General features: G+C 43.2%; 1 protein-coding gene across 4 annotated transcripts in view; it reads right to left on the bottom strand.

The window, feature by feature from the left end:
• AKAP11 (A-kinase anchoring protein 11) overlaps positions 1 to 11,678 on the bottom strand; it is a 75,076-nt gene extending 63,398 nt beyond the window's left edge. For 3 of the 4 annotated variants that reach the window (XM_075918957.2, XM_075918959.2, XM_089775462.1), the window contains exons 1-2: positions 11,496 to 11,678; positions 4,532 to 4,639 (exon numbers count right to left, since the gene is read on the bottom strand). In XM_075918957.2, coding sequence (XP_075775072.2) covers positions 4,532 to 4,591 — 60 coding nt within the window. In that variant the 5' untranslated portion in view covers positions 4,592 to 4,639; positions 11,496 to 11,678. Of the gene's footprint in view, positions 1 to 4,531; positions 4,640 to 11,495 lie in introns of those variants that run through there. The other variant, XM_075918958.2, reaches the window with a different exon arrangement.
• Positions 11,679 to 27,139: the final 15,461 nt, after the last annotated feature.

Below are 27,139 nucleotides of genomic sequence, written 5' to 3'. Positions count from 1 at the left end.
ACTATGAAAAACATGTCAACTGGATTATGAATTTGAAAGTTGTAACAAATGCAAGAGAACAGGACAATGAAGTTGGATTAGCCTAAACCAAAAAGCCTAAACCAATGCTGATACTTTCAACCATTTTGGGATTGTAAACTTTGTCAAATCAGAAGATACAGAACAGTAAATGAATAGACTAAAATTGGCATGCTAGATATGAAATCTAATTGGGCAAAATGGTGGGGGGGGGGGGGGAAAGAGATGTATTATGCTGCTCCTCTTTTCCCTTTTGAGATTTCCTGAAAAGGAACTTGGAGAAAAGATCAGTTCAGTTTTCCCTCTTAGTTCCCATCCCATTCTGCATCCCCAGCTCATCCACCAAAACGCCAACACTGCCACTCATCTCGGCTCATCATTACTCATCTAAATGGACCATCTTCCTGAAAGGAAGTCTGTCTGGCAGCTTTGATCTTGTTCAATGAACTTTGGCGTCACCTGTGAGTACTGAAAGTCATCTCATTATCACAGAGACAAAGTGGTGAGGTAATATCTTTTATTGGATAAAAATTTGTTGGTGACAGAGAAACTTTTGAACTTCAGAAAAGCTTTCAACAAGCAACATAAGAGCTGTGTATCTCAAAGACTCCCTCGACAACCAAAATGGTCCAATAAAAGATCTCTCACCTTGTCTCTGAATAGCTTGAGACCAGCAAAGCTATAACATTGCCATTCATATTAGCCAGTACTCAGCCTATCAGCAAGATAACTAATTGACTGCACTGCAAATGCACATAAGATCATGTACTGTTTTCTCTTTTCTTGTGTTAATTTTATCCCCACTTACTTTCCTCCTATCCTCTCACTCTCTTGGCTTTTCATCCAGTCCTGAAGTCAACTATGCTGTATTCATCCAAGCCTGCCTTGTCTAAGAAAAGATAAAATCAGATGACATCCCTGACCAGACTGTAAATCAAGATCCAAGCAGTAAGTGTAGTAGCTGACCTGCCATCCAAAGCACTAGCTTGTAACTAACCAGCGATCAGTGTTCCAAATACAAAAGCCATATTTCATACATCTATTCTATCCTGTCTATCATGTGTCTGTCTGTCAAGAACAGAACAAATAAATGTATTCTACATATCAGGACAGAATAAAATTAACTTTTTCTTTTCATCAAAGAAATGATACTCTGAAAGTAAGAAGCCCATATTTTGCCTCCAAAAAAGATAGACTTAAAAGGTTTTGACTAACTCAACCACAGTTTCAACATAAATGCCTGTTCTAATTTTTTGTTCTCTCTTATATTTAATCAATAAACTTTTGATTTGAACAAATGCTTATTAGTGTTTGCCAAATAATGGCATAAAACCAAGGCTTCCATTTAAAATAAACCTAAACTTCTAATCTGTTTAATGTTGACTGTCAGAATTTATAAACAACTTTAAATTCTTTAAGCCTTTGAGGTCAATATCAATACAACAGCTTTCTACCCAGTGGCACAGGGCTTACCCCATATCCTGACAGACAGACAGACACAGACACAGACACACAAGGAGGCAGTGAATGGGGCTCATACACCCTATGTGAGCAGGGGACCTGGACCCCTCCCCCCCCAGATCCCAGCTTACATGAGGTGGGGAAAGGAGAGGGACTAAGAGCCAGACACAAAGACAAGGCATCCAGGACTTGGCTCACATGGGAGAGGAACAAGGAAAGAAGGTCAAACCTCACATAAATAGGCAAGGGATCCTCCAGATCATGCCAAGGGGACCAGAGTAAGGATGTTAAATTGTGGTTAATTGACTAGGCATTTTAAGGGGCAGCACCACACAGCAAAGCCGCTGATCAGCTGTGCCACAGTTGCCCCTCTGAAATGCTGCCTTGGGGTTTCAAAGCAGAAGAGCTGCACAGCTGATTCCCCGGCTCAGCTATGTGGCACTGCCACTTTGAAGTACCCCTCCCCTCATTTTGCTACAAGGGGGGGAATTGACTAGTCACAACAGATTATCGGATAAGCAAATGCTTATCGGATAGTTAACTAGTCCATAACATACTTAGACCAGAAGGGGACTCACATGCCCCAAAAGAAGCAAGACCTCCCACATATCCTAGGTCTCATGAGAGGGGCCTAGATCCCTTCACCCCAGATGTAAAATGACCCCCAAAATCACGGCACAGGCCCAGTGGGGCAGGGAGTGGAGCTCTGAGCTCAGATACTCCTGGAAGAAGGAATCCTAGATCTCAGCTCACATGGGCAAGTGAAGGTGAAGATTTCAACACCCTGCCAGATATTGACGTGTACAGAGAGAAGGGGAGAATGTGGGGCTGACAGCCTTCCCAACCGTTCATGTGCCCTGCAACCTATCCTCATTAACCACTTTGTCCTGACATAGCCTCAAATCCTGCACGTCACTACTCTACCCCATAAAAGTGCCTTTACCTTATCAATAAGCATTCACATATGTATTTTATAAAAATATTTTGATTATTTGCTATATATTTTTAGAGAGTTTGTGCATTTGACTGTCTGTCCATCCATGAGTCCATTTGGTGAAGAACCCCTAAGTAGCAAGAGCTAAGACCACCAACTTTGGTATGCAGCTTCCTCTTACCATAACTTAAAAGCAAAGTCAGGGTTTATGCCAGGACTATGAGATATGTGTGTGTAGAGTAAAATTGTTTTGCATCAAACAGAAAGGGAGGGATGTGATAGGAGGGACAATTATACTCAAGAATAACCTAGGGAGCAGCATGGCCCCCACCACTGCTGCCTGCTTTGGGTAGCAGTTGCCTATCACCACACAGACTCCACTGCCCCCAGGCTACGCAGCCCCCACCACGCCAGGCTGAGCATGGGGAGCAGCCACTGACCAGGCTGCACTCTTCCCCCACTGGCCTGGGGAGAAGCCGGCAGGCCGGCAGTGTGGCTCACAGACCTAGGCAACTCTGGGTAAATCTTCTACTATTTATTTATAAAATAATAAACGAAACTGTAACTGAGGCAGCGATTAGCAATATGCCACCCAATCTTTTCAACACTCCTGCCCAAGGTGTGATTAGAACTGACATTGCCTGGGGTTGTCAGGTTAGCCTCCCTCATCCGTGACTGGTCCCGAACAAGGGGATTTGCAGAACGAGGGAAGGTCCCTCCCACCATGGCCAGTGCTGCCCTTGGGTATGGCTCCAGCCAGCCCTGCTGCTGCCTACCTGGCCGTGGTTCCCCAGGCCGGAGCTCCGTGACTGCCGCAACCAGCCCTCAAGCTCTGCAGCTTGGGCTGGGGCTGAAACTTGCAGCTGCCAGCGTCCAAGCTCTGCAGCTGCCACTGCTGGCCCCCTGGTACTGCTCAGCAACATGGGCCAGAACACGCTTCTGTGCCAACCACCCCTCCTTCAACACAGGGCTCCTGGCTGAGTCGCCAATCTTCCCCTTCCAGTTCCACCCTGTGTTCCAAGCTTCTTACATCTGCTGGAACACGGATGCTACCAGACCAGAGTCTCCCAGTTAAGGGAGGTACAACCTGTGTTGTATATCCCCCATTGAACATCCAGCTCATGCTCAACTTTGGAAGACAAAAATTCTGTTAACTCTTCTGCCCTCACATGCTCAGTGTAATCCAGCAGGCACGCAAAACTGTTTGCCAACTTTTTAACAGGACTTCCCCAAAAGGCTGGTGAATGATTTGCACTTTGGTGGGGGTATAATCTGAGACTGGGGTTGAGCTCTGTGAGCAAAAAACAGGGTACTGTAAACTTTAAGAAAAGCTGTTTTTTCTGGGGTCATCTCAAATATATTTATTGTTCAAACCCTGCACCACTACAAGGCATAGTAAATTTCAAGGCTAAGTAACTGTTTGGATTTTAGAGTACTTAGAAAATCATTGAGAAAAGATATCTTATGAAGCATGTTGAAAAGGCATGTAATATTATTAAAAATGCTAAACATTATCCTAAATGAACCAACAACAAAATTGTTATAAATACCCTCCATAACAAATGCATGACAGATTTTATTGTTTTACCAAAAGCACTACCTAGCCGAAGTTCATGTGAACTTGAGCATAAACGAGTCAAGAAACTGGGGCAGAATTAATTTTTTTTAGGTATGTCTTATAACATCCCTTAACACAAATCTCACAAAGTATGGCTAGATTGGAAACACAGTTATGCTTTCTTTTGTAGTAGAAATGGTATATTAGTATGAATAACTATTCTACCATAAAAAATATTTAGTGTTACTAAATAAGGTAGGATCATCTAACAGCTACAATTTTTCCCACCAGTTTTCTGAAAATCTTTTTAATTTCATAAGTATTATAGAAACATGAAACAAGAGGCAAGTCTGCTACCTCCTTTAAGTTACTCAGTTTCCCAGATTTAGTCACATAATAGTGTTTCAGCTGATCACAAATGTATGAAATCGAAAGCAATTTAGAAACTACTTGCCTCATTAAATCTTCAGCCTACTAAAAACAAACACATAAATTTACTGGACCTGCCAGCTGATTTGCTTCAACATATGCCTCAACATTCAGATAAAAAAAAAGTTTACCTTTTTCACTGACACTCTAGGTTTCATTTGGCTGCTTCGGGCCCTGGTATAAGTATCCATGGTTTACTTGATCTTAGTAGTCATAGAAGAATGTCAGCTCAAAAATACCTACAGAAAAATATTTATCACATTATTATTTTATGCTTCCTACTCCCACGCAGATGTTGCCTTTTAGAAAATATACTATACATTAAAGTTTACATGTAGGTGTTTTTTATTTATTTATTTATTTATTTATTTTAAGTAAAATGGTTGAAAATCTTATCATTAAAACCAATATACTTCCCTCTAGTCAACAAGTAAGTTGACTATGAGTGACACATAGGATCCTTTGGTGCGCATAGCCTAGTGAAAATGAAATATACTTTATTTTTGAACATTTCACTTTGTTGCCCCGAACAGCAATTAAATTTACCAGAATTCTGTCACTGTCAGTACTGATGCATAATAATAATTACAATTTTACTAGCTGTGCATACATACTCAACATATCTATATTCAAATGCATGCTGGAACACAAGGAAATCTTAAATTGTGCATTCTGCACACATCTTTGTTAAATTAAAACTATTTATTCCAAACTAAGCAACAACTTAAGTCCTCAACCATGAGACTAATGAGGTTTTGGAGCAGCCTGCCGGTAAGAACAGTGGGACAAACAACCTAGTTTTGAGAAAAAGCTGGACAAATTTATGAGTATGATTGTATGATGGGGTTGACTGTGATGATAGGGCAGGAGTGGGCAAGAGATCCTCTGTGGGCCGGATCCAGCCCACCAAGCAGGTTGATCCAGCACACGGATGTCCTGCCGCTCCCCCGTCCTAGGCCAATCAAGACCTGGGGACGGAGGAGCATGTGAAATCTCCTCCCTCCCCTGGGGGGCACACAGGGCCTAGAGTGAACCGCCAGCTGTTTGGAACATCTGGCGGTTCTCTCTAGGCACCAGCAAGGGGTGGGAAGAAAGACTTCACACGCTCTCTCCACCCCAGGCCAATCAGGGTCTGGGGGCAGAGGGGTATGGAAGTGTCCTGGCCCCAACCCTTGTGCCCGAGGACCCACTCCTTCCAGGATGCTGGGCTCCCCGCAACGTTTCAAAGCAGCAGCACCACAGGGAGCCCAGGGTCAGCTGGGGACTTCCCTGTTGACCCTGGGCTCCATGTAGCACTGCCGCTTTGAAACACTGGGAGGAACCCAACATCGGACTCCCCATGGCCTTTTAAAGCAGCAGCACCGCATGCAGCCTGTGATCAGCATTGGAGTTCCCAGCTGATCCTGGGCTCCACGCAGCACTGCTGCACTGAAATACCGTGTGCATGCTGAAGACACCCCAGCTGGCCCAGTGCTGCACAGTGTTTGAAAGCAGCAATGCCATGTGGAGCCTGGGATTGGGCTCCAGGTTTCAAGTGGTGCTGACGCGTTGAAGTTCCCCTTCCCCATCCCTCTCTCCGAGGGAGAGGGGAAGTGACTAGTCGACTAGCCTGTTGATTATCTGATAAGCATTAGCTTATTGGATAGTCAACTAGTCTTTCACATCCCTTTTCTAGAGGATTTTTTTATTTTTAATCTCCTTCCTCTGAAGCATCAGGGTTAGCCACAGCTGGAAATAGATCATTGAACAGAAAGGACCAGAGTTTTGAGGTGTCACAAAGCATTCTCTCTCAAATGCCTGGCTGGCTGGTTGTTGCTCACGCACTCAGTGTCTCCTTGCCACAGGTAGAATCAAGAAGGAGTTTTCCCCCAGGTCAGATTAGCAGTGAGCCCGAGTGGAGGGTGGGAGGGTTTGCCTTCCTCAGCAGCATATGGTTGAACATCATTTGTCTGAATTATTTGGGCCTCTCTCACTTACTCATTTCCCTGCCATGACTGGGCTTCTGGCACTAGCGTACTTCATCCATCCTGTTTTTCGTCCATGACACATAAAAGTCAAGTATAATGTGGGCTGTAGTATACTGGTTTCATTTTGGTTGTTGGGTTTTATGTGCCAGTATGGAAGAGCGTCTAAGGACTATGATATAGAGAGAGATCAGACTAAACGATTTGGTGGCCTTCAGTGCAAAAACATGACCATGTCAAGTTTCAAACCCATCTTTTTTACTATATCATTGCCTGAAGAGATATACACAAATTTTGAATTAAAAATTGAAGATTTTTCTTCAACTCAGAAACTAAAAGAATTTTGCTCAAAGTTATTGAAAATAATTGCATTTAGGCATGGACAAAGCATGAAAAACTTCCATCTGATTATTGAGCTGTTTGGAAAGTTGATAGAGGGACAAGATATAAACTCTTTGGCAACCTTAACTAGTATATCAAGCACCTGCTGTAACACCACATTTAACAATCCTGAATTAGCAATGGGTAGACTAGTAAGTCTAGAAGGTCTTTTCCATCTCCAATTTCTAATGATTTTATAATGTCTAATGTGACCTCTATCATTTTAAATAACAGAGCTGGCACCCTAGAAAAATTCTGCTTATCACTCATGGTAATTTTGTTGATGTGTCTGTAAACTGCCTCCATTATAATCACAATCATGGTAAAGAATGGGTGAATACATTTTGTCCATGGACTGGTATATTTTCATGACAATTTCAGAAAGCTACATTTTAATTTTGTAATATTTACATACACATCATCAGACCTTAAGTACAAACAGAAACAGAAACCACATTTAATGTCTACTGTGGCTTCAACGTGACACTATTTTCCATGACACAAGCTAAGAAAAAAAACCCAAATGTGTCACCATTACACAATAAAAATAAACAATTTAAGTTATTAATATAAATGAGCTCAACACCTTCAAATTATATGGTGATTTTTTAATTCAGCAATTGTATGTTTGCTTATTTGTAGAAAGAAAACCTACAATGTACTTTGTAGAAATATATGCTTAAATACCATGTTTACAATATTTAGAAAAAGAGATGAAGTTCTGGTTATCAGTTTCCAGATCACTGCCTTGTGCAAAGGTTTGCCTTAAAATTTAGGATCTAAGACTTTCAACAGGAATTTCTAAAAAACCCCAACAAAATAAACCTAAATGAACAAACTATTTTCTATCTTCCCTTTATTTGCTGATTGCACTACTAATATAGAATTGTCAAAAACACTGACTCTCCCAGCCTTTAGAATTTAAACACACAAATTGCTATTTTCAAATTGCACTGATCCAGTCGGACAACTAGGGATGTTAGCTATCAGTAACTGAATAGTTGCGTAAACACATGAAAACTTTGCAGTTACACTATTCGAGAGTCCCATGGGGCAGGGCCAGCAGTCAGTACACTCTGGGCCCCACTCCCAGGGAGCCCCCAGCTATCTTGCACTGCTGCCTCTTATCAGGCAGTACTATGAAGCCGGTGCTGGAGGGAACCAGCTTTTAAGCCAGCTCCCTACAGCACCAGCTCCTGTTTCCCCCTTCTCCCTTGCTGCCACTGGTATAAAGGCAGCCGGAGCTGTGGGGGAGAAATGCAAGTAGTCAACAATATTAACCGATAAGCCTAGGCTTATCAGTTAATCATCTAATCGACTACTCATATACATCCCTACTAACAACACTACAAATAAGCAGCACATATCTTAGAAAGAGCATATACATACTCATAGTACGTTAAAACAGGAGGATAATACATTTAGCACTTAATCTTTAGTCTATAATTTGTTCTTGACAACTTTGCTATTTCAGAAAATTATCAAAATTAAGTCAGAAAACTGTCTCCACTGCAATTGCAATCTTTTTTTTTTTTATGCTTTAATCACAAAACATAATATTTTAGACCAAGTTCTAGTTGCAAAATTACCTGAGGAAGTGTTAAATTTTAGTTACTCTTCTTCTGTCTTCTTAGACTTTTAAAAATAATCTTTCACCATTGTAAACACCAAGTCATCTTTTTCCCATGTTAACAACACAGTAACAATTAACATGGCTATTTTTGTTTATTTCCTGGTAGTGTATCAGCAACATAGATGACAGCATAACAGTCATAAAAATAGTCCAGTATTCTTTATCCATAAAGCTTCTTTAGTTGTATTTTACAAAGCTTACAATGCTAGGAACCATTAGAAAGGGAACAGACAATAAGACAAAATATCACGATGCCACTATACAAATCAACCTTGATAACTGCGGGCACTTAACCCCTTCTCAAAAAAAGGCACATGAGATTTGAAAAGGGTACTCAGAAGGGTAACACAAATGATATGGGTAATGGATCAGCTTTCATATGAGGAAAGATTAAAAAGAATAGGACTATTCAATTTAGAAAACAAATGACTAATGCAATTATAATACAGGTTGATAAAACCATAAATAGTGTGGGAAAAAATAGGGAAATGTTATTACCTCTTCTCATAACCCAAGAATGAGGGGTCACCCAAAGGAATTAACAGGCATCAGATTTAAAACAAAAAGAAGAAGTACTATATATTCTTGTCCATAAGCTGAATTTTTCTGGTAAAAATGTGAATCATCAAAGAGCAGAGGTTGGCTTATCAATAGGTCACTGTTGTCATTGCAGATTCTGAGTCAGCAAACTTTGACTCCCGGCCCGTCAGGGATAACTTGCTGGTGCACTGGGGCATTTTGTTTACCTGGAGCATCCACAGACACTGAGTATTGCCACTTCCAATGGTAGTAGCTGGAAATGGCAGTCAGCACATCCCTTCACCCACACCACTTCCCATAAGATAAATCACAGCCACTTGGAGCTGCAAGGCTTCTTGCCTACAGATGCTCCATGTAAACAAAATGCCCCAGTGCACCAGCAAGTCATCCCTGACAGATTGGGAGCCAAAGCCACCCTCTTCAATATAAGATTGGCTTATGAAAGAGTCCATAGGGTTTTGCCATTTTTAAACTATCCATTGTGGGAATGCGGGCGGGGGGAGGAGGAGGAGAGTTGGCTTATAAACAAACAGGCTAATGAACAAAGTATACATTGTACTTCCTCTCACAATGGACTATCAACCTATGTAACTCATGACCATGGGCTGCTGAGAAGGCCACAAATATAGCTGCTTTAGAAAAGGAGCTAGTTAAATTCCTGAAAGATAGGGCTAGCTAAGTGCTAGTTAAGTTTCTGAAAGACCATCAATAACTATTAGCCACGATGGTCAGAGATGGAACCCCATGCTCTGGGTGTCCCTAAACCTCTGAGTACCACAAGATAGAACAGGATAACAGGGGATGGCTCACTTGGTTATTGCCCTGATCTGTTCATTCCCTCTGAAGCATCTGGTACTGGCCGCTGTCAAAAGACAGGATACCAGGCAAGATCCATTGATGTGACCAAGTATGGCTATCAAGTTCTTATGGAGTATCAGCAAAAGAACCCCAAAAAATACTTATTATTTTGCAGTTTTTCTGAAATGAATCAATAAAGGTAAGCAAAAATAAATATTTTCCTACCCTAATACACACATTTTTAAGCAATTTTAAGGAAAGGCAAATGTTTTCTTAAACCAACAGACTTTTGTTGATTAATCTGTCAAAACTTCAGAATTACCATCCAAAATGTTGGGAGTAGGATAGCTTCTGGATATGGAACTTCAGATTATCAAATAAAATATTTCTGAAAACATTATTCAGTGGCAAAGAAATGGTCCACTAGCTTAATTTGTCTTCATTAAATTAAGGAAAATTATACAGCAGAATATGACAGGGTAGCTGCAACAATAAGGCCACAAAAATTATGCTCAAGATTAAAAGTTATTTGCCAGGGATGCATAGAATTCAGAAGATAAAAGGATTGTGCCATCACAAGTAAATCAAATTGGGAAGAAACATTCTATTTTCTTTGCTGTCCATCCACAATAGGAGTAAGTAACATCACTAGTTTTTTCATCAAGTGAATGGTCTTCTAAATTTAATTTAGGGCAGTGAAATTTCAGGAGAGATGTACAAAGCTGATACAGCATGAATAGTTAGCAGCATAAGGCCTAAAAGCAAGACATGAAAATCCACTTGCCAATTCATTCATACTGCCTTGAGATGCTGACCTGAGAAATGGGTCCAAATCCACCAATTTGCCTATCATTTAGGATCTCAAAAACAAGCTTCTATTTCCATTTGTATTATGTCTATTAGCATATCTAAGGGCTATCCTTAAAGTTATGAAAGAACCTTTCAAATGTGAAGAGACACAGTGCTGTCCTCCTGAGTCTGAGATGGACAGCTCCATTGCCTCTACCACCACTGGTATCTTTCCCAAGAAGCAGCATAGTGAAATTAAGAAGACTATTGTCATTTTTATGATGCTCCCATTTTATTACAAGAATACTCAAGAACTCCAGTCAGGAGCCTAGTGTTGGATCCTTTAGGCAGAAGTGAAATTGGCTGCTTGGGAAAGTTAGGGTGAAGCCATGAAGCAGCCACTAGCACTAAGAGGGATCAGCCCACAATAAAAGAGAACTGCAGCCAAATTTGGGGGGTTGGAAGCAGGGAGGCGAACGGGCAATTGGTTACACGGTAAGCATCAGCCTTAATGATGTGATGCTTATTGGGCAACAATTAACCGGTCCCTGGGAGCAGCGCTCCACCCACGGCGCCAGCCCAGCGGGCCAGCAGAGCCCCCCCGACCACCACCCGTTAACCAAATAAATGGGTTTCAGCTCCCCACCGGGAAGAGACCGCAGTGCTGAGCCCGCTGGACCGGGGCGGCGGGGGGGGGGGGGGGGGGGGCTGCAGACGCCCAGCAGCCTCGCACGGGCCAGTAGCCGGACTGGGTCCCGGCCACGCACCAGGGCCAGCGCGAGGGAGCGTGTCCCCCGAGCGGAAGGGGGGAGGCGGCTGCGGAGCGCTCCAGGCGGGGAAGCGGGAACGATGCTCCTCGTGAGGCGAAGGGGATGCGAAGCGGCCCCGGCTCCCGTCCCGCAGGGAACTGGGGGCGCCCCCCGGTCGTTCCCCCCCCCCAAGAGCCTGCGCCGCCCGGGCCTGTCACGGGCCGGAGGGGGAGGGGCGTACCTGGGTCCGCAGCGTCCTGCGCCCGCAGCCATGTCACACCCCCTCAGCGCCCGGCCGCTCCCGCTCCAGCCGCCGCAGCGCCCTGCCTCCGCCGCGCTCGCGCGATGCCCACCCAACCCTCGCGAGGCTCGCCGGCGGGGCCGACGGGCTGCAATCTCGCGCACAGCCCCCGTGCGCAACTAGGAGGGCGGCCGGGTCACGTGACGGACGGCCTCGGTTCCTATTGGGCGAGCGAGCCGATGTGGAGCTAGCGAACGCGGCCCCGGGTTGGGGAGGGAGCTGCGCGCGCGCGCCGCCCAAGTCAGGCGCTCCTGGTAGCCGCGGCGGGTTCAAGGCGCCGCTGTGCAGACGGGCCCCCCCCACGCGCGGGTTGGGCAGCCACGCCCTGCAGCCTGGGCAGAGAAGGGGCGCGCTAGTGCTAGGCGGCTGCTCCGCTGCTGGTTCCCGATGGCTCCAGGAGCTTCTTTCGTTGGAGCCGGGCAGGCTGCAGCCGGGTCTGGTGCATCTGGCTCGGGGGCCAAAGTGCCCCTGGCAAGAGTTAACCCCCCCCCCCCCCCAGGCGGGTTAGCTGTCTCAGCCCCACTTTTCAGGCAGGTAGAAGTTGGTCACTAGCTCTTGCTCCCAATTAAATTAATGGGAAGGCGGCGGCAAAAACAAGTCCCATCAAAGCCCGCCGAGCCTGTACACAGGGAACGCCGAGACCCCGAGAGGCTTCACAAACAACGGAGCATTCAGAAGAGCGAACCTGTTGTGTGCCAATCAGCAGAGTCTAAATGTCTCGCACACAAACGCTCCCTTTAGCCCTAGCCAGGCTTTTGATTTCTGCGTTCAGCTGCTCCTGCCCCTGAATTGAGGTATCCTGATTGGTAAGCACGAAATGTAAAAAGCCCAACGTCTTTTCCATATTCTACTAGGGCCTGCCCTGACTCAATAGAAAGAGGCTTAATGATGTCAGTGAAAGTTGTATCTTGCCCCTCCTACAATGACAATAGGAAACAGAAGATTGAGCTCTTGGGAGGTATATTTCCAGGGATGCTCAAACTGAGGCAATGACTGCACAGTCTCAATCCATGTTCCCAAAGTCAGGCCCTGAGAACTCGTCTCTTTATTTCTCTCTGACAATGTTTAAAGTCAGTGCTGTACAGTAATTCCTCATTTAACACGTGCCCGCGTAATACGTTTTCACGATAGCACGATTTTTTTTGGAACGTTTTTTGAATTACATGACCATCCCCAGAATAAGAAGATTTCCCCAGACGGCTCGTTGCTGGTGGTTGCGCGGGGCTTCCCCTGCCTCCCTGCAAAGCGGCGGAGAGTTTGCCGCTCGCTGCACTGTTCCCCGGTGCCCCCCCCCTCGCTGGACGCAGTGCGAGTCCCAACAGACCCATCACAGGGGCATACTTCCAACCCAATCCCCCTCTCCTCTCCTCCTCTTCCCTTCCCCAGAGCCAAACACCTCCCCTCCCTGCTGTAACCCAGTCCCCTTTCTCCCCCAATCTTATGTCCCGGTCCCAACAGACACCACCGCTTGAAACGCAATTCCCACCTTTTCCATTATTTTCAATGGGAAAATTGATCCCGCATAACACGTTTTCACTTAACATGATCATTTTCTGAAACATATCTATAGTGTTAAATGAGGAGTTACTGTACTTACTCCAAGCCTAATGACATATTGACCCTATTATAGATTACAGTCAATATCACTTTCAGGTTCTCATGCACTGTTATACAATACTAGCAGGTGAGGCCTGCTTCCATTACTCTTTCCATAACTAATTTGGATTACTTTGTGATTTGTTACAATAAACATTTTCAGTGTTCTAAAAATGACAGTTGAATGGGCAACTTGATTTTAATTTTGTTAGCAAATATTTTTATGAACTCAAATAATAAAAGTCATGACCTTTTTCCAATGAAAACCGAAAATAATTATTTAAAACTTTCACCCAGCATATTCCTGTGTAAAAAGTAGTGCATTCAGCTCATTTAAATGGCAGGACTGTTTATGCAAAATTTGGTATCTGTAGGTAATCACAAAGTGACATGAACAGGAGTGCTGACCAGCACCCAGTGACTAAGGTGTTAACTCAGGAACCTAGGGAAGGTGTCAGCCAGGGGGCCAAGAGAGCTATTGGGGATAGAGTTGAAATTTTAATTGGATCTAGGACCCCTGGCCTGCTTTTTTGTGTGTATTTGTGTTCTGCTCCCTCCCCCCCCCCAAATTCAGGGCATAGGAGCGGACTGAACAAAGAGCAAATTAGAAGTGAGTACCAGGGAAATGTGAGTCCAGTCGTGTTCAGGGTAATTTTTCTTTATTGTGTGGTTTGGTTTGAACGGTTCTGTGTGAATCTGTGCCTCCCTTCCCCATTTACTACCATCTAAGCATTGTGCCAGAGTTTTTTTTCTCTCTGTTTTAATTCAGTTTCCACAGTTGCTCTATAACATCTAGCAACCAAGTGTGGTTTGTCACGTTTATCTTTTATTTTGTAATAAAAATCACTTCTTTTAAGGTGATTATTTTATTCTTGTGTCCTGGAAGGTCTGTCTGTGTGTTTCTGCATGTCTCTGACTGAGGAGTCAGCTACCAGAGACTACAGCTTATTCTTCTCTCTTCTTTTTCAAGCTCTTTTGGGGCAAAAGAACTGTAGTTTCAGGTGTTCACCACTGTTTTTTAAGGCTCAAAAAGCACTTGATGATGGCAGCAAATTCCCCAAAATCTGTGTGCTAGAATTCTGGGGGAAAGTTTTGTAACCAGTGCCTGTAGAAGCAAGGTTTTTGAAGCTCTCTTGCGGGACCCCACCTTCTGCATTTGGAGTGCCAGAGTGGGAAACAGTCTTGACATGAAGTATGACTTTATTTTGCACAAACAAATCTACAAACAAACATTTCAAAATATATAATAGATTTGTATATAGTGCAAGGACTCTTGCTCTATTTTCTTTTTTATGTGTATTAAAAATAGTGTTCCAATTGGATTTATTTTTCATTTTATGGACATACTGATTTAATGCAGAGTTTACAGAGACTCCCCTATCATGTAAGCAGCCTATGAGCAGGAACTCTCCCCCAGAACACAACACAAGCACTAGTAGGAAGAAATGACAGGAAGTAGAATTGTTTGTTTAAGCGCTCTGAGCAGGGATTCTCTGAGAATACACTGAAATGAAGGACTCCCCCCAAGATCCCCAAAGGTTGGCTTAATCCACATTCCTGAGACAAAGCCAGCCTGGCAAGTGAAGACCTACAGAAACAGCTACAGTCCGTGTGGCTGGGGCCACCCAAACATACCCACAGAGCTTGGGTTGACAGAAAGAAGAGACAACTTCTCAGTTGCTTTCAGCAACAAAGATGATACCTTGTGGTTCTGCTATCCAGGAAAGAACCAACTACTCAGTCATGTGTCTTCCCTTATACCAAGGTACCCTAAAAGAGTGACTGTCGTGCCCCCCATACTTTATGCAAATTGGCTTATGAATATCCATAACCTAAAGATGCTTTTGGCAAAATGCATTCTGACATTTTTAAAGTTACAATTCGCTGAATGTTTATATTCTAATTCTGTGTCATGTATCATTCTTGTATGGCTAGTTAGAAATATATGAATTGTGGATCTGTTTAAAATTCTAGATGGCCTAACGAGGGCCATTAGTAATATTCCAGAGACATAATGGTTTGGTGCATAAGTTAACAACCTGTGAATGGTTTTGGTTTTGTTGTAAGCCCAAACTGTGGTTGGTCCTATAAGGACATGTGGCCAGACCACCTGATGCTGGAAACCATTTGGAATCTTGTACTTTGCCACTTGAGGTGAGAAAAGTTTGAAGAGATCACAAAATTCCCACCTTGGGCAATGAGGTTATTAAAGTGAGACATCAAAGCAACAGGGGGAGTGGCCAGACACCAGGAGACCTCCTGTCCCCACTTACTATGCAAGTTGCCTGCTGGAAAAATCTAATACTGAACAGCGGAGAGGTTCAAGAAGGCTGTCGAGTTTGTGGAAGATCATTAGAATAGCTGTTAAGGTCAGAATTTGCATATAACAAGTTTCTTAGTGTATTAGAATTAGCTGGTGGGTTCTTTTTATTTTGTCTTAGTACTTTGATCTGTCTGTTTTCACTTGCAATCACTTAAATCCTACTTTTTACACTTAATAAAAAATACTTTTGTTTATAATCAAGCCAAATGTAAATAATTGTTAGCTGGAGGGGGGAGCAACGATTCTGCATATTTCTTTTTCATTGATAAAGGGGACTGACCTTTGTGAGCTTTCACCGTGTAAAACTTTTATACAGCGTAATATGGATTTATTGGGGTTTTGTTACTCTTTGGGACTGTGTTTGTAGGTGCTGTCAATGGTCATATAGCTGAGCTGGTTCAGCATCTTTTTGGGGGCTGTTATCCCTACTCTGCCTTGACTGGGGGACACCAGAGCTTCTGGCCCAGCAGGACAGGATGGTGCTGTGTCCCACAGGGGCAGGTAGGTGGGGACTCAGTGACATGACCAGCACACCGGGTAACAGACTTAAAAGGACCCCCTTAGGTTAAACCCATCAGTGACCTGTCCATTTCACAATGATACCCTGCTTTCCTACCAAGCTTCAACACACTGAGCCTTGTGGGGAGCCAAGAGTTTCACCTGCATTGTTTTTGTACTCATTTTGAGATTAGAACAATTTGAAGGACAGTTTGCTGTTTTGGGGTACATTATTGTTTCACTATACTTACTAGTGCTTGATTTCCATACTTTCTCTTTTCATCCATGGTTTCCACCAATACACCTTCTAATTTCACTATCTTAGCCCTTTACAAACTGTTGGTTTCACCTTACTGTTGTTTAGTCCTTCATCATTTGCTACTTCTCAGACACACCGTAATTACCACTCGAGAGGCAACACATGCATATATTTACCCTACTACTACCACTTGCATCTTAGCCTGTATAGTCCAGGAAATCAAGCAAGTTAGGGGCCACAATCTGGGCATTTGCTGGGGCTTGGAGCATAAGGAACTAGGAGCCCATTGGTTCTAAGGAGCTCATTGGACCATGGAGTTGGGGGGAACAAACAAGCTCCATTACTCTTGAGAATAAGGAGAAAGTTAAATGCACATATAGTCCAGTTTGACCCGACATTGCCTATTAGGAAATGCTCCGAAAGTGCATTTACATATTTTGTAAACTTGTAATCTGTACAGTAGATAAGCTTCAAAGGCTCTTTTGTTAATGAGCTTATGAAGGAAAATACCCCATTGTTTCAACACCTGATTTAAAATACCTTTCAGTGTTGAAGATATTTTTTCTGAATGTCACCACTTACTCAATGTAAAAACATTTCAGAACAAAACAGGAAATAAATATGTGAAGAGAAGCTTTAAAAATAAACGGTTAACATCTTTTTTGCTTTGTTTGACAACTCCCTTTAGACCAGCGTTTCCCAAACTGTGGTCCGCGGCCCAATACCAGTCCATGGAAAAAAAATACCGGGCCTCAGTGTGGCTGCCAGGGTGTTCCGGGCTCCCAGATTGCCCGTGTGGTGCCGGGTCCCCCAAGCCCCGGGCCGGGGCTGGGTGGAGGATGCAGCCGGGGTTGCTGGGTGGCAGCAGGCACTGTGCATCTCCCCACCGGGGCTCGGAATAACGAGCAGGATCCCAGGCAGTACTTACTTCCTCGGTGAGTGGGTGAGTGAATTTTGCCCGGTCCTAATGCCCTGCTGCCCGCTGGCTCCTTCAGAGCGAAGGGGGCAGGAGCTGAGAGCTGCCAGCCCGTGCCTGGGGGCGGGCTCTCTGCATGGACAGCACAGTGCATGGGCACTGCCGGAGGAGTGCAGGCCACTTGGCCAGGGCGGTGGTAGGCCCCGGGGAAAGGGCTTTTGTCTCCCTGATGCACGCACGTATTCATGCGGCCAAGCCTGTGTCATTGGTTTTCCCGTCGCGTGACACAGCAGCCTCGGCTTGTTTCTGCACAGTGTGATAATGTGCATGTCTTCTTAGGTTAACTGCTTAAATTTTCTTTGTTTATTTTCAATTAAATACCCTCTTGTTTTTATCTTCAGTATGGATAAATGGCTGAAGAATGTGACTGTAAATACAACTAACAAATGTTTGAAAGATGTGCAGCCTAATACAAGTGAGAATAAGAAAATGAAAACTCCTTGGACCCGCAATTATTCCGATGAGTACTTGAAATTTGGTTTTCTAAGTGTTGGTAGTGATAATCACTTGCCATTATGTATAATCTGTCACGCAGAACTATCCAATGAGTGCATGAAACCATCAAAACTGAAACGCCATTTGGAATGCAAACATCCAGAATACGCAAGTAAGCCCATAGATTTTTTCATAAATAAGAGAAATGAATTATCTTTTGCTAAAAAAAGCATGAAGAGTGCACTTTCTATGTGCTCTTCAAATGAAAACTTTGTGTTGGCTTCATATGAAGTTTCAAAACTAATAGCCAAGACAGGTTATCCATATACTGGTGGTGAAAAGTTAGTACTTCCTGCATTGAATATTATTACATCCTGTATTTATGGAGGAAAAAAGGGAAATCAGTTGGGTTCTCTGTCTTTATCCAACAAGACAGTGAAACATAGAATTGAAGATATGGCAAAAATATTGAAGAAACTCTCGTACGTCGAGTACAGAATAGTCAGTTTTTTGCATTATAAGTGGATGAAAGCACTGAGATAGCAGATGCTGCCAATTTGATGTGTTTTGTTAGATATGATTACGAAAGCTCCATTCAGGAAGATCTCTTATTTTGTAAATAACTTCCTACAAGAACAATGGCTGCCGACATTTTTAAGCTAATCGGTTATTTTATTATTCAAAGTGATATTGACTGGGAAAAAGGTGTTGGACTGAGCAGTGATGGGGCTTGAGCAATGGCAGGGTCTTGCACTGGGCTTGTCCCACGGATTCGAGCTGTAGCGCCAGACTGTGAATACTGTAGTATTCACAGGGAAGCACTAGCTGTGAAAACTTTTCAGTTCCACTCTTCAAGAATGTGTGAAGTTTATAAATTCTATAAAAGCTTGTCCTATGAATTCCAGAATCTTTACTGCTTTGTGCAACAAATTAGGAAGTGAACATGAGCATCTCTTACTACACTGTGAGGTTCGATGGCTGTCGAAAGGAAACATTTTGAAACAACTCTTTGAAATGAAAGATGAAATTTTATTGTTCTTGGAGCGACACCCACCATCGGCAAAAGATGTTATATTTACATTTAAAGAGGTTTAATGAATTTCATTGGTTAACAATGGTGGCTTATGTGACATAATGGTGGCTTATGTGATTTTGTCTTTTAAATGACTTAAGTCTGATTTTACAAGGCATTAAAATTAATATTTTCAAAGTTCACAAAAAAGTTGAGGCAACAATTTAAAAACTTTGTTTATGGGCACAGTGAGTTAGGAGAAACTTTAAATCTTTTTTCCTAATGTCCAATCTAAACCTCCCTTGCTGCACTTTAAGCCCATTACTCCTTGTCCTGTCCTCAGAAACCAAGAGGAACAAATTTTCTCCTTCCTCCTTGTGACACCCTTTTAGATATTTGAAAACCGCTATCATGTCCCCCCTTAATCTTCTTTTTTCCAAACTAAACAAGCCCAGTTCATGAAGCCTGGCTTCATAGGTCATGTTCTCTAAACCTTTAATCATTCTTGTCGCTCTTCTTTGTACGCTTTCCAATTTCTCCACATCTTTCTTGAAATGTGGCGCCCAGAACTGGACACAGTACTCCAGCTGAGGCCTAACTAGTGCAGAGTAGAGCGGCAGAATGACTTCACGAGTTTTGCTTACAACACACCTGTTGATACAACCTAGAATCATATTTGCTTTTTTGGCAACAGCATCACACTGTTGACTCATATTCAACTTGTGGTCCACTATGACCCCTAGATCTCTTTCCGCCATGCTCCTTCCTAGACAGTCGCTTCCCATCTTGTATTGCTTCCCATCTCTGACCATTTCTCTAACTTGCTAAGGTCATTTTGAATTATGTCCCTATCCTCCAAAGAAGTTGCAACCCCACCCAGTTTGGTATCATCTGCAAACTTAATAAGCGTACTCTCTATCCCAATATCTACATCATTGATGAAGATATTGAACAGTACGGGTCCCAAAACAGACCCTTGCGGAACTCCACTTGTTATCCCTTTCCAGCAAGATTTAGCACCGTTAACAACAACTCTCTGACTACGGTTATCCAGCCAATTATGCACCCACCTTATCGTGGCCCTATATAAGTTATATTTGCCTAGTTTATCAATAAGAATATCATGCGAGACCATATCAAATGCCTTACTAAAGTCTAGGTACATGACATCCACCGCTTTTCCCTTATCCACAAGGCTCGTTATCCTATCAAAGAAAGCTATCAGATTAGTTTGGCATGACTTGTTCTTCACAAACCCATGCTGGCTATTCCCTACCACTTTATTACCTTCCAAGTGTTTGCATATGATTTCCTTAATTACCTGCTCCATTATCTTCCCTGGGACAGACGTTAAACTGACCGGTCTGTAGTTTCCTGGGTTGTTCTTATTCCCCTTTTTATAGATGGGCACAATATTTGCCCTTTTCCAGTCTTCTGGAATCTCCCCTGTCTTCCATGATCATAGCTAAAGGCTCAGATACCTCCTCTATCAGCTCCTTGATTATCCTGGGATGCATTTCATCAGGACCTGGTGACTTGCTGACATCTAACTTTCCTAAGTGATTTTTAACTTGTTCTTTGTGTATCCTATCTTCTAAACTTACCCTCTCTCTGCTTGTATTCACTACGTTAGGCACACCTCCTAAATTGTCACAACCATGTATACCAAAGGATACAATTTAAAAAAATGAACACATATGAAAAGGACTAATCAAATTTCAGAACAGAACGGGGATGGGGGGGGGGAGGTAAATGTCTGTGAGCTAATGATGTTAGAGGTGATAATTGGGGAAGCTGTCTTTGTAATGGGTATGTCTACACTTGCTCCTAGTTTGAGCTAGGGATACAAATGTAGGCGACTGAAATTGCTAACGAAGCAGGGATTTAAGTATCCCACGCTTCATTAGCATGATCTTGCCAGCATGTTACTGTGCACAACAGCTGATTCGAACCAGGAAGTGCGCACCAGGATGCGTTAGTTCGAACCAAACCCCTTGGTTCGAACTAACGTTACTCCTCATTTTTAGCTTGAACTAGGGAGCAAGTATAGACGTATCCTATATTGCTTCTGAAAAGAGCATCTCACAGCAATAATTTTGGGTCTCCTGAAAGTGAATATTCTGTAGCACAAATATAGTTTTATTTTTCATGTATGCATTAAGAGAAAAAGAAAACTTATTGATTGAAAATGACTAAAAATTCAGAAGTTGGTAATTTTATTTATATTCTAAAATCTTCCATGCAGCTCTGCTGCAGGACAGAGCAAGATAGGAGGAGTAGCAGCTGAACACACACTGCCAGCTGAAAGTATGTGCATGGTCTACTAATGAGCTGGACAGGCTGCATCCAGCCTGCAGGCCTGACTGTGCCCACCCCTGCTCTACACTAATGTTTCCTGATACCTTTTTCAATGACAGGAAGATCACTCACACTGATGGATCATCACAATCTTCCTTGATTTCCCTCCAAAGATACCAGAGGTATGAAAAGTTGAACTATCTACAAAATCCTGGGTTGAGATCCTCATCCCTGTTTCATTTAGGGTTACCAGATGGTTTCAAAAAAGTGCCAGACACATTTGATCTCAGACTGGGAGAGGATCGGGGGGGCAGGACTGGCCGAGGGGGAACCGGCCGGTCGAGAGCAGGGCTGGTCTGGTCAGATCCCGGGGTGCTGCCCGTCCCGTGCACGGTCCCGGTGGGGCACATGGGCGAGTCCAGCCCTGGGGATTCCATCCTGCCCCTGTCCCCCACCCCTCTTGCAATGTGAGCATGTCTACCAGGCAGGCAGTACGCAGCTACGTACTGATACTCATGATAATAATAAAACTTACTTAATTAGAAAATACCAGACATTTATATGTCCGGTATTTTCTCAATTTGTTTCCCGGACAGAAAGCTCAAATACCAGACTGCTTTAAAACTGGACACCTGGCAACCCTAGTTTCATTTTATTTGGGTGGACAACCTGAAAGCCCCGTATCAGATCATGGGAAGAGTTTTCCCAGTGCAAGCACTGTAGAAGAAGGCCATATCCTGTATCCTAAGGATACCCTTGGGTAGAGTTTGTGCTGGGGTAGTTTGGGGAGCACATCAGGGGAAGCACCGCAGTAGCACTGTAGAGATTCTGAACAATGCTATCAAATCACAGCAAATTAAGACAGGAAAGTGGCCTAGAGAGGGCATCTAGTACAGTCTACAGCATTGAGACAGTAGGCCTATTGTCTGTATGGCAGCCCAAAGAGACTGAGGCAATTTAGACAAGCCCTTGGCTTAGGCTAAGTTACATTAGAGATCTCTCCCGCCTGCAGAGCAACCCAGGATCAAGAGCACTCAAAGGTGCTTAAAAGCCATCATAGCCTGCAGTATGTAATCTGAGCCCTGATACGGTAATTAAGGTTGTTGCACATGGTAACTGGTGACTAACCAAGTCAGTTTGCCATTTTCCTGACCATGAAATTTTACTGTGAGTCAATTTAAACCATGAAGTTTATCAGTACTACTATCCTCAGTTTCTCCAGAATCTGTTTTGTCCCAGAATCCTAATTAAATTCCAAATTTAAGCTCCAACAGCTTGCAGATAATCACTTGCCTGCCATTTGATGATGCTCCACCTGTTGCTGTCTTCACAGCCTTGCAACTAATACTGGGGGTGGAGATATAAAAATAATTAAATAATCTCTCTACTATACACTACTGCAAAGCATTCCCAAAACACTGCTACACTGCTATTTCTAAGATGTGTTTTGGCTCATTATACAGATAAACTGAATATATATTGTATCCTAACACTTTATAAAATAAGAGATGAGGGAGAGAGATGATGGAATGGGATGAGTATGAGCATGCCTTTGTCACTTTAGATTAAAGAACTGGAGTTTTTACAGGATGGATGCAATTACCACTTTATTAGAAATAACAAAAGATTTAATAAAATTTTCATAAAATATCCCTAGTGAAATAGCTCCCTGATAACTAAGATGATATGCAAAGCAGCATGAAATCCTTTACATTGGAATGCAGTTTGCCAATTTATTGTTGCATAGTGCAAGGCTGACTTTAATATCTCGAGGAGCCCAGGAAAATTATTATGAAGGAGTCTCATTCCATTCCTTTTCCCTTCATTTGCCTCATCATAGGAAACATAGAAATTGCTATATTGGATCTATCTATATAATCCTGTAACATGTCCCAGGGGCCATTTATAGTTGCTACAGAGAAAAGTGCAAACAGGATCAGAAGGAATGCATCTCATACAGCGGGGAGAGACCTTGGGTGCATCTATATAAATACAGTTTACTCCTGCTTTGCTTAGATTTGTTATTCAGCAGATGGAGTGGTATTTGCTGATGGTAATCAACTTAATTTGTGAGCCAACACCAGCTATGTTTGTAGTAAATGCACGGATAGTTAAAATTTGGTTACCAATGTTTGTAATTGTATTGGAATACAGAAAAGTAGGACTGTGCTAAATTGTTCCAAATGAAAAGGCTCACAGATAGCAGAAAGAATCTTGCTAATGCAGAGGCTCAACTTTCTGAGCTCTATGAGGGGTGAGGGAATGTTATTCTGGTCAGGAGCCTACATGGCTTCCCCTGCCTGGACTCGTTTGACCTTTTCTTCTCTCCTTCCCCTGCTTCTCCACTGTTAAAAAAACAGAGCTAAATAGGCATTATTAGGGGCCGCTTTTCTTAAAATTAATCGTGTTGGAACTGTGTTTCTTCTACCCTGCTTGCTAAGAGCTGAAATCATTTGACTTACAGGGAGAAGTCACAGCCAAAAGTGGATAGCAGTGGATGGTGATTGAGAGACATGTACTGAATGGCCAACAGGGCCGCAGCAGACAGATGCACCAAGTGTCCAGCAGAGTGGTGGCAGCATGATGAATGGCCAGCGGGATGGTAGCAGAGAGCAGGTGGCTGGCGAGTGACCAGCAGAGTACGATGCTTCTTTGCCTTCCCACCCAAAGACGAGAAGTGAACTCTGCACATGTACCTCTGAACTCTGGATCTCCCCTGACGAAGGGCAGCAACTGTGAGTGGGGTGCAGAGAAGGGTTGGACACGTGAAGGGAACAATTTCGACGGGGCCCCGCAGCAGACAGTAATTTTGGTTGAGCAAAAAGAAAAAAAAACAGCACAAAATCCCCAGCTACCTCCCCCGCCAAACCCCGGAGGTAGCTAACACCACCACCACCCACATGGCGCAGGGAAACCCTGCGCTCAACTCACACCTCCTGTGTCGCAGGCAGCCGCTGCACTCCCCGTCCTGGGCCAACGGCCCCTCTCTCAGCGTGCCCGACACACTTCCGGCTTCAGGGCAGGGAAATCGGGCGAATTCGGGGGAATCGGCCTAAGGCCAGCCCTGAAGGGAACATTTACATTTCTGGACTTAAGAACCTGAAAGGAAAAGGACATTGCTGTACTTGAGGTAGGAATTTTACTCAAGGCTTTTGTTTATGAACTCTGTGGTGTTTCTCTACATTAATGTCAAGTTACTTCCCTCCCTTTTATTAGATGTTTATTTTTTATGCTTGCAAGTAGGGAAGCATTGCCTCTCAGAGGCGTTGGGGTGGTATGTGAATTTCCCAGGTTATTGGGTGGGGGCTCCAGCCGGTTCTATGTTGGATGGATGGAGAGGAACCCCTAAATATTTAGCAACCTGACTCTGGTTGCTGCTGGCTACACCTGGTGGAAGGCTTACAACAGTGCAAGAAATCTAACAAAATGATCAGAACATAGGGAAAGTTTTTTTTTATAATTTCTAGAGATAAGGTGGGAAAGGTAATGTCTTTTATTGGAACAACTTCTGTTGTGAGGGAGACAAGCTTTCAAACTATACAGATCTGAGAAAAAGCTCCATGTAGCTTGAAAGTGTCTGTCTCTCTCACCAGCAGAGGTTGGTCCAATTAAAAAAAATAACTTCACCCACCTTCCTTCTTTAGTATCTTGGGACCAACATGACTGCACCACCATTGCAAATTTCATTTCTCTGATGTTTCACAATCATCTTATGTCCCAAAGCACGAGCACATCTCTTTTCTTTGAAAAAGATATCCTTGCTAATGTAATGATAAATGTTCTTGCTATCTCTTGATCCAGTAAGTCTCATTGACTTAAATAAACAGTGGACCAAGCCCTAAGTGACTAATTTAAATCTCTTGTGCTCATGAATTTCACATGCTAGATATTGGCAAAGCAATGCCAATTTGCCAGTTTTAAATTTTAATCAATTTCAGTTTGTTTATTTTGAAAAAGGGTAAATGGAGCATCCAATTTACATAATTTTTCAATTTGTTTACCGCTGCCAGGAACCAATGTTGAAAGGAAAGGCCATAAAGAAGCTGGATATGAAGTCAGACATTGTTTGGCATGCTTGGAGGTGGTAGTTAGGCATCCCTCAACGGAAAGAGGATGAGAGGAACGGAACTTCCTGTCCATAACTTAAAAGGACACAACCATGAAATGAAAGACACATTCCTGTCATCACCCTGATTACATTGCTTCCCTTGCTCTTCAGCTGCTTTTGTCATTTAAAGCCTCAATACTGTACCCTGATTTACACACACAGGATACTTAAAGTCACACATGTCAGTAGGAGCTCCTAGATCAGCTTCTCTGAAAACAGGGCTCTTAATTCAGGTGCTTATATACAGAATTAGGATCCTATTTTTGGCATCCATTTTGGAAATTCTTGTTATATTCTTTATATGTAGTTGTAATACAAGTCACAGTAGCTATAATTTCTGAAGTAATCAGAAGTATGTATTTCTATGATGCACACGAGTAAAGAAAACTTCACAGTAGTTTTTTATTTTCATTGTGCTACAATTGTGCATCCACTAGGTGGCCCATTTTCATAAGAATCTAGAAAGCTCATCTATTCCTGTATACAAATATACAAAAGTACCAAAATAATGACTTTATGCATCACATGATGATGTTAAGATTATTGAGGAAGTGGATGGTGCTTTCAACACTTCCACTGGTTTATTCATTAGACTCATTATTCACATCATTTTCGCGGTGGTCCATATTTAGCCATGGGAAGGGGGATTGGCACGGAGAGGGAGATAGAAAAGAAGGGCATGAAGAGCATCATATTGGAAGAGAATTTGGATGTCTTTCAGAGCAGTCCTGGTAGTTATTCCTGGCAGATGTCATTCATATAGCTCTGAAAAAAATTACTTTTATTCTATGCAAACTCATTTTAGGGACTATACACTAAAGAATGACTTAGCTACCACAGTGGTGAGTATAGTGAAAGTGCATAGAACAGCTAGATAGAGCCTATTCATTACATACTGAAAGATACCCAGCCTTTGATGAAATATTAAGCAGTTTGAATGCAGGTGATTGTAACAGCTTTGTTACACGTAACCTCAGGTCAAAAGTGATTTTCTAGTGGTGTGACTGCTTACGGTGCTCAAGGATGGACTAAAGCAGGGTGGCCAACCTGTGGCTCTTTGCTCATAGAAATGCGGCTCTTATTAGGGTTACTATAGATCCTCGTTTTCCCATGTTAAATTGCCATCCAGCTGGCTTTTTCAAAACACAAAAAATGTCAGGAATTCGGGGAGGGGGTGGTGGCACCTGCCTTCAAGGGAACATTTGACTTGTCTTTTGGAGCTGCGTGCCTGGACAGTTCACAGCTGCTCTCTGCACGTGCTCCAGCGCCTGGAGGGAAAAGCGCATGGCTGTGGCGATGGCTCCAGTGAGTCCCAGGGTGTTAATAAAAGAATAAAAGAATCTGGGGCTCTGGGGGAGAGGAGAGGCATTGGGATAGAGGGGGAGGGAGCTGGTGCTGCCTGGCTCTCGGGGAGGGGTGGGTGCATTGGGTTAGAGCTGGGAACGGGGAAGGGGCTGAGGGTGCCTGGCTCCGGGGGAGGGCATTAGGTTATAGCAGGGAGGTGGGGGGGGGGGTGCCTTAGGGTTATAGAGATATAAAAATATATAATACATGCCTTATAGATATATAGAAATAAATATATAATACATCGCCCTTTGCACTACCATCCACAGCTATTTTGGCTCTTAGTCTCTAACGGTTGGCCATCCCAGGATTAAAGTTATTTGGGGCCAACAAAAATAGTGGGGCCTTATGACACACTTTTTCATATTTACATGGGTTGCTGGGAGTGAACATGACTGAGTCACACAGCCAGGACATCAAGGCTACGTCTACACTATGCCCTTTGCTGGAAGAGACAATGCAAATTAAGTGTGGATTAACATTTTCACCCACGACGCATAAGGATCTTGTGCAAAAAGAAAAAAGGGGTTTTTGCGCAAAAAGGAAACGTCCACACTGCTTGTTTTTGTGCAAAAACCTCTTGCACAAAAATGAACCGGAAGAGACTATGGAAATGAAGTGCGAGAAAATGCTAATCCACACTTCATTTGCAGTGCCTCTTCCGACAAAGCGCGTAGTGTAGCTGTAGCCCAATAGATTAGTAAAATGCTGGGAGAGTGGAAATCCTCATCTCTC

The sequence above is a fragment of the Pelodiscus sinensis genome, chromosome 1 (genome assembly GCF_052426305.1).
Source record: "Pelodiscus sinensis isolate ZL-2025 chromosome 1, ASM5242630v1, whole genome shotgun sequence".
NCBI classification, from domain to species: domain Eukaryota; kingdom Metazoa; phylum Chordata; order Testudines; family Trionychidae; genus Pelodiscus; species Pelodiscus sinensis.
The sequence above is the reverse complement of the archived record's forward strand: the minus strand, read 5'-3'. Positions and strand labels throughout refer to the sequence as shown.